General features: G+C 41.2%; 1 protein-coding gene across 1 annotated transcript in view; it reads left to right on the top strand.

The window, feature by feature from the left end:
• Positions 1-3198: 3198 nt before the first annotated feature.
• Positions 3199-11022, top strand: part of NBAS (NBAS subunit of NRZ tethering complex) — a 341977-nt gene continuing 334153 nt past the window's right edge. The window contains exons 1-5 of the mRNA XM_069580217.1: positions 3199-3406; positions 5487-5541; positions 7182-7218; positions 9720-9797; positions 10145-10192. Coding sequence (XP_069436318.1) covers positions 3290-3406; positions 5487-5541; positions 7182-7218; positions 9720-9797; positions 10145-10192 — 335 coding nt within the window. The 5' untranslated portion in view covers positions 3199-3289. The remainder of the gene's footprint in view (positions 3407-5486; positions 5542-7181; positions 7219-9719; positions 9798-10144; positions 10193-11022) is intronic.

Raw genomic sequence — 11022 nt, 5'->3', positions numbered from 1 at the left:
CTTCTACTTCATTGACTATGCCAAAGCCTTTGACTGTCCGGAGCACAACTGTGGAAAGTTCTTCAAGAAATTCTTCAAGTCATGATTAGAACCTTTAAATTTTAGTGTCTGCTCCTTGTCATCTTTCAGAGAGGGGAGAGGGGCTGGAAATGGAATTAATCATTGATCACACATATGTGAGGAAGTTTCCATAAAAATCCCAGCAGTAGGGGCTTCTGAGAGTGCCAGACTGGTGAAGTCATCCACACTGGGAGAGTGACACACCCCAGCTCCACGGGGACAGAAGCTCTTGTGTTGAGGACCCTCCTGGACCTCACCGTATGCATCTCTTCATCAGGCTGTTCACCTGTATCTTTTGTCATAATCTTGAACAGAAAATGTAAGTAACTTTGCCCAAGTTTTGTGAGCCTCTACACCTTTGGTGATGGGAAGTGTCAGAAACAAAGAGCTTTGTGTAAGAAGTGAAGGAGACGCCTGTGATAAGAAACACATTGTAGCAAAGAACTGAGTTTTCCCTTACACAAGGGGAAAGCTGACTTTCTTCCATTTTAGCGTCTATAGGTATACAGTAGAGCGCTGTGTTCTGGAAGAGTCTACATTTTAGTGAAAGGGGACAGATAATAAACAAATGTAATAAAATATACATTATATAGCATTTGGGGTAATGACAAGTGTTATAGAAAAAAAGTGTAGCGTGGGTAAGGGAGATGTGCAGTGCTGGAGTTCAGGAAAGGTGGCTACAAATTTAAAATGAGCAGTTAGGGTAGGCTTCAGAGAGAAAACGTTTTGAGCAGAAACTTGGGGATGAGGGAGAGAGAGTCAAATATCTTGTAGAAAGCCTTCCAGGAAAAGGGAACATCCTTTGCCAAGTCTTTAAAGACGATGTGTATCTGGCGGACTCAGAAGGTGGTGGGGGAGCAGGAGATGAGATGAGAGAGGAAGCGAGACCAGGCAGGTGATACAGGACTTACTTTGAGGTCATCTAACTTTGGAAGAAAAAGAGCCCTAGACTTCTCAGCTGGGCTTTCAATTGCATCTCTGCCTAATGCATCTTGATGCATATTAGGCAATATAATTCCTGTAACAAATCTTCAGTATTTATGTTTGTTTTGAATGTGATACAGTACTAATTCCCTGGTATAGGGAGAGAGCAATTGGCCAGGTGGTGGTCGTCAGACTCTCGCCCCACTCCACTCATGTCCTACAGCTGGGATCACTTGTGATACCGCGCACGCGCATCCTGGTGGTTCTATACAAGAACCACCTGAAAAAGTTCCTGTAGGAGAGAGTCAAGTAGAGTCGAGTTGCGTTGAGTTGCCCAGTCATCTTTGCTGCTATGTCAGCCGTTAGAGAGTAAAGCTTGTCTGCCTTGCTGTTGTGAATAAACAATGTCTGCAGTCCCTATTGTTGTAGCCATGAGTTCCAGGAAACAAACTCACTCAGAGAACAATGCAGATAGTGGAGTACAGTTTATTATACCAGCAGGCCCAAGGCAGTCTCCTTTTAGCCAAGGACCAGTTTTTGTGAAAACCTCATATACCCTAAGCGTAGTTGCCCAAACCCACCTCCCCAAATTTCCTGAAACTAGTCTGAACAAAGGAAAAAGAAAGATACAATCAAAGTTAACCTACGATTCATTTGCCTTAAGCCTGGGTAATTAACAGTGGACACTGATCAGTAGGCCTGAGGTCATACCGCAATAAGCATAATAGAATGTATGATTCTATTCGGTTACACAGATAATTAGGGTATTCTTTTAGGTGACAGAGAGTCTAAGTACGAGCCCTGGGGCTCTTCCTTCCAGGGACCAGGTTTTCCAGTTGGTCTGTCGTTTCCATAGATACTGGGCATATAGCTCGAAGTCCACAGTCCAGCCCAAGATGGAGTCTTGCTTTCAAGACAGAGGCTGTTCTGTCTATTTCCTCCTTCACTATGGCTCTTTGCGTCTGCTCCCATCTTCCCGGCTCGTGCTCTGCACACTCTGGGCTCAGCGAACAGTGAGATACAGCGAGCCACCTGGACACTGTATACTTATACAGGTTGTGTGTCTCTGCTTACAGTGCAGGGCTTTTCTCAGAGAGGCACTTGTTGCACGAAGGAATGACTAAATGAATGAACAAATAAGCCTAGACCTGCAAGTGGGTCCTCAACCTATTATTTCAACTTTTTTGCCCCTACGCCCTTTCTTGGCTTGGTTTCTACTCAGCTGCTTCCTCTTTCAACTAGATATTTCTGCCTCTGTCCTTATCCCATTTCCCCCTACTTGAAATGCTCTCCCCAAACCCTCTGCTCTTGATTCCAGCTTTATCTGTTAAAGACTTCATTTCCTCCAGAAAGCCCCTCTAGACCCTCTGGCTTTTTCTGAACTCCGATAGCCTCATTCTCTGATACCTTTCTTTCTTAAAACTTTTGGCCACACTGTACAGCTTGCGGGAACCTAGTTCCGCCACCAAGGATTGAACCCTGGGAACCCACAGCAGTGAAAGCCTGAGTCTTAACCATTGGACCAACAGGGAATTCCGGTGATACCTCTCATTCGTTTAATCTGTTGCACAGGATAGCTTTCCTGTGTTTATTAAAAAAAAAAAAAAACAAAAACAAACCAAACAGTTTGCCCTCTTTGTATCAGTTAGGCAACGCATACATAAATGGCAGAACGCAGGGTGTTAGTCCTCGAAGGTCTTTGTAGGTCTTCATAGAATGGCTCAGACGGTAAAGCGTCTGTCTACAATGCGGGAGACCCGGGTTCGATCCCTGGGTTGGGAAGATCCCCTGGAGAACTAAATGGTAATCCACTCCAGGACTATTGCCTGGAAAATCCCATGGATAGAGGAGCCTGGTAGGCTACAGTCCATGGGGTCGCAAAGAGTCGGACATGACTGAGCGACTTCATTTCATAAAACCTTTCAACTTCAGCTTTTTCCACGTTAGAGGTTGGGGCATAGACTTGGATTCCTGTGATGATGAATGGTTTGCCTTGGAAAGGATCTCAGAAGATAGTTCTATCACTTTCGTTTTATAGAAGCTGACGGGGTAAGAGAGGTTGGGATGTGGCTGATCTCATGCAATTAATAAAGAGGGAGCGTACCAAGACCAGAATGTAAGTTGTACCGCAAGACAAGCGAGAGGTTGTTCCACCTACTCAAAGAAGGGTTTCAACTCAGCATTTCCTTTCCACCCCGGGTTAACTCCACCCCTTTCCCGGGGAATCAGAGGCGGCGTGGCCGCGGAAGCTTGTCCGCCGCGGCTTGCCGTAGTAGCCCGGCCCCAGCACTTGGTGGGGGCAAATATGGCGTCCTCCGAGCCATTGCCGACCGTGAATCCAGGCGCTGCGGAGGGCGAGGAGGAGACGATACTCTATGACTTGTTGGTCAACACCGAGTGGCCCCCGGAGACGGAAGTACAGGTGAACCAGGCCCCGCCGGGGCTGCCGCCAGCTGGGTGCCGGCGCTGCCCCGGCAGAGACACGTAGCCGGAGCCACGTAGGGTGATGGAGCCGGGCTCCACCGCTTGTGCGGTCGTCCTGGCAACGGCACCGCGAGCTAACGGGGGTCCGGGTCCCCCAGGTGGAGTTTCTGGCATGCTTCCTGGACTCCTAATTCGGCTCTCGGGGCGGGGCGGGGGGCGAAACCTCGGGCTCTGAGGCAAGTACTTTACTACCCCGGTTCTGTTTCACCGTCCCTACTTGGAGGGGAGGCACAGCGTTGGACTCGGGGGTCCTTCCCTCACCTAGACCCTCGGTAGTCCCTTTACCGGATCGGCTCCGGCAGGGCTGCTCCTCACCTGCTGTGGGAGTATTTTCCAGGACCCTGCAGTCATCTCAGCATCTGCTGGGCTGTCATGGAGCGCGGCATAAACCTTTGTTCCTATCTGGACCCGAGTTGTGTCAGTTCCTGGGTTATTTAAGTAATTAATGAGTGTATGTGTATATCTGTCCGTGTTCCAGATACTGTGAGGCGCTGTGCTTCCGAAGTGAATAAGTCTGGTGGTACTTGCGGTCTTAGAGGGAAGACAGTGTAGTAAACTTTTTCATCACCTGCTGTAATATGCACTGTAATAGTGATGTGAGCAAAATGCCCTGAGGAGTGAAAATTTATGAGGACCCGGGGTTGGGTTCTTTGTTAGAAGTGGGGTCCTAGGTGTTGGTAATCTAGACCTTGGAGTCAGTAGTTTCAGTAGAAAGGACAGTAGGTCAATAGAAAGGACCTCTCAGGCACAGGGTGGAGATAAGAAGCAGAAACCCGCATTTATTAAACGTATTTACTGAGTGCCTAACGTGTGCCAGTTGCTGTTTTAAGATCAGAATATGCAGCAAGGTGGGAAAGGAGTTTCGTTAAGGATCATGGGCTCCAGCCCATACGAATTCTTATTTACAATCTCTTTTCTGAGTTTTTCTTTCTTTCTTCTTTTTTGGCTGCTGAGTTTCTTTAGTGGAGAAAGTACTGCTTCTCCTGTAAAGTTTATAAGCTTTTCTTTAACCTCCTTCCCATTGCAGTTTCTCTTTTGGAATGTTTTGTAGGCTAGCAGAGATCCTCATGCATAATTTAAAAAAAGTATTTACATAGTTTCTGTTTGTGTCAAACAATTGATATTTTGTATCTTATGTAGCTGGAAAGTTGCTGCTGCCACTGATTGAATAGGATACCTTTCCACACCTTAGCACTCACTGGTTAATTACATAATGTTATAGAAATGCTTCACATTATAAATTGGCTAAAGAAATATGTACTGCATCAACTTACATTGAAACCTCATAACACTTTTTTTGTTTGGTTCTATTGATTTTAACTGAACTACAAGCTCTTGAAAGTCAGCTACATTTGACTCATGTTTATATTCCTTCCCCAAACCAAATTTTGTCTTCTGCAAAGTAAATGATGGATTCATGTTTGTTGAATGAAATAACTTTTTTTGTGCTTTTAAGCCATATCTGCCTGCACTTTGTGACCATTAGGACATCTTCCAGGTTATAGTGCCTAGTATTGTTTAACCTATGTTTGTTCTGTACTTAAGGAACTATTTATATAGCAGTTATGTATCAGTGTGGCTGTTTGTAGTAGTTTCTCTATGAATATGCAGCTAATGTTCAATAAATTTGCTTTGGGGCATGAGTTTATTGATCCATATGATCGCTTTTTCTACAAGCAAAACCCCTTTTAGGCCTCTGTAGGCCTCCAGAATAGACTGTGCCAACTGGCAACCAGTGTGGGTCTTAGACCTTGACTTTTTTTGTGTTTGCACTGGTGCTTTGATTTAGAAACATTTTCCAACCTCAATCCCTGTCCTGTCTTGCAGAATTCATCCTGACAAATGCCTGTATCTCTGCCATGCTCACTTTCCTATGCTGCTTCTCCTTGTTTTGTTTCTATCTATAAGTAGTTTTAAAGATACTGGTAACTTGTGCCCAGTACTGTGTATTAGCAAAGGAATATAGCTTACTATATAAGTATCAGTGGAAAATTCTCAAATTATTTTTTCATTTGCAGCCTAGAGGCAACCGGAAACATGGTGCATCCTTTATCATCACAAAAGCAATTAGAGGTGAGTATAGCTTATTTTGGCTTCCCTTATAGCTTGGTTGGTAAAGAGTCTGCCTGTGGCCTAGGAGTCTGCAATGCTGGAAATCCAGGTTCTATTCCTGGGTTGGAAAGATCCCCTGGAGAAGGAAATGGCAACCCACTCCAGTGATCTTGCCTGGGAAATCTCATGGACAGAGGAGCCTGGCGGGTTACATTCCGTGGGGTCACAAGAGTTGGACACGACTTAGTGACTAAACCACCACCATAGCTTATTTATTTATGATATAGTTAGCAGATAATTTTTTCCTTATTTTTTCCTATTCTGTAACTGTGCTTTTAAGAAGTTTAGGGATTTGAAAATGTGTCCTTTTGAGTTTTAATGTAAACTCAGTTGCTAAACAAATTACTATTAATTTGCCTGATTAAAATGAGTATTAATAGCATAAATGTTACCTATTTTATAAAAAAATGCATGTGTCTTAACTATATAGGTCTATGTAAGCATGTGTGTATATATGCATATATACACATGGATGTATTCATATGTTTATACAGACACATTTTTTTACAGTTTATTTTTAATTAAAGGATTATTGCATTATGGTATTGTGTTGGTGTCTGCCATACATCAACAGGAATCAGCCATAGGTATACATATGTCCCCTGCCTCTTGAACTTCCCTCCCACCTGTCACCCCATTCTACCCCTCTAGGTTGTCACAGAGCACCAGTTTGAGCTCCCTGAGCCATACAGCAAATTCCTACTGGCTGTTTTGCATATGGCAGAGAATGTGTTTCCATGTTACTCTCTCCATTCATCCCATCCTCTCCTTACCCCCTGTATCTGCAGTTCTATTCTCTGTGTCTTTATTGCTGCCCTGCACATAGGTTCATCAGTACGATTGAAAATATAATAATAATTTTATCTTCTGTTATAAGACACACTAGCATATTCAGTTTTTATTATCAAATGTGAAATTTTGAAAATTTAGGACATATATATAAGTAATATACTAAGTTTAGAAATACAGAAGACCACAAATTGGAATAAATAATTCCTCATTTTACCACCTGGCGATAATCTCTTATCCTTCAGACCTTTTGCTTTTGTCACCATACATAACCATGTACACAGGTTCACACATATGTGTACATTTTAAATGGAGTCATATAAAACATTGCTTTTCAATAGTGTGCTGAAGATTTTGTTTCCCATGGACTTCCCCATTTTAGGCATTATTATTTTTATGTCTTTGCTGTAAAGTGTGAAATGGTATCATAATCTTTATCCAGATACTTTGGTTTTCATGGGTGATCACTATGACTTCTACTCTATGGTTTCATTAAAGCCTCTTTTTTAGGCGAAATTTTGCATCTCAAACCACTTTTACTTGTTATACAAAGTTTTGAATAATACAGACTTGAGACATATAAACATATAAACAAATAAATGAGACATATAAACAAATATAGGATCTTGTGAGAGTTATTGTGTATATTAGATTATATTTATTTTCGTCAAGAGTTGTATTCTCCATGTTTTATTTTGTAATGACTCACTCTATAGTGTACTTTAGACTTATTGTCAGTAAATCTAAAATAGAAAATGATTCCCAGAGAATAGCTCATTCATATTTGGCTTTGCTGTTTCTTTTTATTACAGATCGTTTATTATTTTTAAGCCAATATATCTGGTACAGGTGAGTAGTCAGCGCTTCAAAGAAATGGTATGCACAGCAAGTACATACAATATTATCCTATTTATTATTGAAGCTTGCAGAATTGAATCCCAGATTGTGATATGGATGCTGACATTCAGGTGAACCCAGTTTATAAAACAGCCCTGTCAAACATTTGGTATACCCTGACAAGATCTTGCGGTAAATGTAGGCTAATTTTCGATCGCTTAGTCGTTATTGAGAATATCTCATGACCATTTCTGCATTCTCGGAATGTTTTCTCAGCCTTATCTTGAATGCACACATTCAAGAACAGATGGACCTATTCTTGCATTATCTTTTTAAAAACCTTTTTTTTCTTACTGTTGTATCAACTCTTGTAGTCAGTGTTCAGTTGCTGTGCATCAGAGAAGATTCTCTTAGGTTTCAGTTCTTGGAAACTTCTTAGATCTTTTGAGTGTTAAGTATGTTTTTAGGCCTGGTGCTAATTTTGGAAACGAGGAGATGATTAATCTGACCAAAGATATATTTTTGCTTTTAGATGCATGTGTAGAAATTGATTTATAGAATTATTTCCCACAGATTACTTTTTCCTCGAGGAAAGCTAATCTTAAGAGCTCTAGAGATAACAGGATTCTAGTCCTATAAAACAAACCTTTGGCTCTTCCCTAGGGTTATCTCCAGTGCTTTTTTGCTTTTATTGTGTGTGTGTGTGTGTGTGTATGCAGGCATTGAATTTCTCACTGAATTTTATCTTATTTTGGGGGATGTGGAATGTGATAGAGAACTGAGAGAGAGAGAGAGGGTGGTCGTGGGGAGGGGAGTGTAAGAGGTAGGCTGTTTTTCCTGGTCTCACTGGGCTGCACTTGCTAGTGCTGAGAACCCTTGGTTAGGGATGGCAGACAAGACGTCTGTTTAGGGTGCTCCTGAACAGTAAGTTCTTTTGTTATTTATTGAGGAGGAGGACTTGCAAGAGCTCCCTCTGTTGCAAGCCTTGTCCTGCGTGTAAACGCCTTAGGCTCAGGCGTTAGGAAGAAGTCCCTTTCCTTGCACTGGCCACATTGATCAGTGTATAGACTGAGCGGACCATGGGGTGATTATCTAGTCTTCTCTGTGGTATGTTTCTTTCAAAAAGCTTGTAGTTGAGTTGTTGTGCTCTTGAGTTTATGATAATTATACCTAAAAGTTCTTGGAGCCAATATTTGTTTTGAGTGGCCTTTTCAAGGTTTTTTTTGCTTTCAATCATGAAATATTACAGACTGAAAATTGTAGACAGTAATGTAATCTGTTATGATCATATCCACATCTGAATTAAAGCAGTTGTTGCTGTTCTGCCATATGTGCTTCAGATGGCCCTGTTTTAATTTTTATGCAACATGTTAGAGCTCAAGTCCACTCCTCCCCACCCCGACCTTTGCCTGTCTTCTTCCCCTCCAGAGGAAATTATCATTCTCCTGTTGATTGTACCACAGGCATGTTTCATATCTTTTAGATGATATTAAGTACCTCATGGCATTAATTGTTTTGTCTTAAAAAATGAACATAAATATACTGGATGTAAATTACTAATATTGTTTATCCTATGTTGTATTTTCTAATTTCCATGTTTTTTTCTTTTTTCCTGTTTCTCTTCCCCCCATCGAATTATTTTTTCTTTCCCACTTATTTTCTTGATTTTCTTCATGTGTTACTCCTCTGATTTGTCTGATCTCCTGATTCACCTGTGGTGGATCGTTTCCTTGTATCTTTTCTGAATGATGCTCTTGTGAGCTTATGCTTGGGAACCTTGCAGCGTGTGAGTAAAGTGAAATCACCGTCCAGTCTTGCATGTCGTAAAGACTTGGGGTTTTGTTTTTTCATTAGGAGGTTTCATTCCCATCCCCCCCAGATCAGAATTCCTAGCAGAGATGAGATTCTTGAAGGTCTCCCTGGGTTCCTGGTGACATTTGGCTTGTTCCCCTTGCACTGATGGCACAGTCTTTTGAGGGTCCTGGCCTCTACGGGGGTCTTCACCTCCCGCTTGTGTCCTTCCTGTGGCCCCTCGCAGGTGTTCACTCTCTGTTTTCAGTTCTGTTCCTCTTTGTCCTGTGCCCATTTCCAACTTTGTTCTCTTTGCATTTGTATTTCTTAGGAGATTTCTGTTTCTCTCTGTGAGTTTAGCTGTCTGCTAGAGTTTGTTTTTGTTGGAGTTGGAGCCTGTGTTTCTGGGTATGCGTTGCAGGAAGTGTTTCTTATAAGCTGACTCTGCCGTTACTGGCACCTTCAAATATCTTTTCCTTAGAAAAAACATATCATTGACCACATAACCAGGGTTTTTTTTTGGTAATAGAGAAATGTATGTGGTCAAGTTTCAGATATTGAATTAGTTACTTTCAGTTTTGAGTTTGCCAATATTTTGTGTTTATATTCTAATGGAAAAAAATCCCTCTTGTTCACTATAGATCTGCTGTTTATAATATTTACCTACTATATGTGGTTTTCATGATTAGATTTTTAAATTAGCTAATGTGTTGTGGTTTCAGCCCTGCACCTTTCTTGCTCCCTGATGGACTGGTTCGCTTGGTTAATAAACAGATAAACTGGCATTTGGTACTTGCAAGGTAAGGATGCATAAAATTTACCTAATGTTTCTCTACCTGGATTAGCATTTAAATTCCATTATGGTTATTAATTTTAGGGTCCTTATGGCTTGCTCTCTTGGTTTTCTACTGTATATAAATTCCCTGTGTCACACATGATTAATATTGTTTAAATATATTAATGCAACTCTATTGAATTATTTTGTATGCCTTTGTACCTATATACACATCTAATTATAAGGTCACAAATTGGATAAAGACGTGAAAAAATTTGAAAATGATTTTAACTTCTTAAAATGGTTCCATCTACGATAATGAGAGCTACAGATACTCATACAGGGATTTGTTTCTCTTTCTCCCCATGAAAGCAATGGGAAACTCTTGGCTGCTGTTCAAGACCAGTGTGTGGAGATCAGGTAAGTGTCAGTTGTATTCATTCAGCAGTTCCCTTCAGAAAAGATTTACTTGATTTGTGAGAACTCAGGTTTTTAAAGGGGGTATATTTAAAGGAATTTTTTTATTAGCTCATGTAGTTTTGTAAGGTGTCAGATGCCAACTTATGCTAATTAAAGGATGAAGACTGTTCTCAGAGTATGCCTTCTACTTCCCTGGGTCACTCTGTCTCCTGAGAAATTTTACTTTCTCAGTAGACAAAAGCATATATTCCAGAGCTCTGAAAATTACTCTCCTTTTATTGCTAAGTCAGATAAGCAGATGCTCAGGAAGGTGAAAAAGCAATCGAGACAGCTTTTACTCTGTTGGCATAAAGCTGTAGATGGAACACGGGCCTGCAGAACACTAAGGCTTAGTGTTACTAGAGACCACTGATTCTCTGTCCTCCTGAAACATCAGTGGTATTACATTCACATCTAGAAGACTTCTCCGAGCTGAGCTTCTCATGCACTTTATTTTTAAGTAGTATATCAGTTGTGAAAGAAATAGCAACATTGGCAACTAATTTAGGAAAACTAGTTTATGCTCTCAGGAAATTGTCAACAGCAGACTAAACATATTGTACCTCTAAATCTGGGAGCCACTCCTATCTCCAGGAAAGCCCCAAGTCTTGAGTCTCAAAATATAAGCAACTGAAGTGGAAATTTCAGGCTGCCTGGATACCAGTCAGAAGTTTTTTCTGCTACTTTATTGTAGACTGAAACTCGTTTTAATAAGCATTCAGTTTTTAGCACACTGTTTCTCTTTGCAAAATTTCTTCTTTCATTTATCCAAACTGAACTGGAATTAGCTT

This window comes from Ovis canadensis, chromosome 3 (genome assembly GCF_042477335.2).
Source record: "Ovis canadensis isolate MfBH-ARS-UI-01 breed Bighorn chromosome 3, ARS-UI_OviCan_v2, whole genome shotgun sequence".
In the NCBI taxonomy this organism is placed as follows: Eukaryota; Metazoa; Chordata; class Mammalia; order Artiodactyla; family Bovidae; genus Ovis; species Ovis canadensis.
The sequence above is the reverse complement of the archived record's forward strand: the minus strand, read 5'-3'. Positions and strand labels throughout refer to the sequence as shown.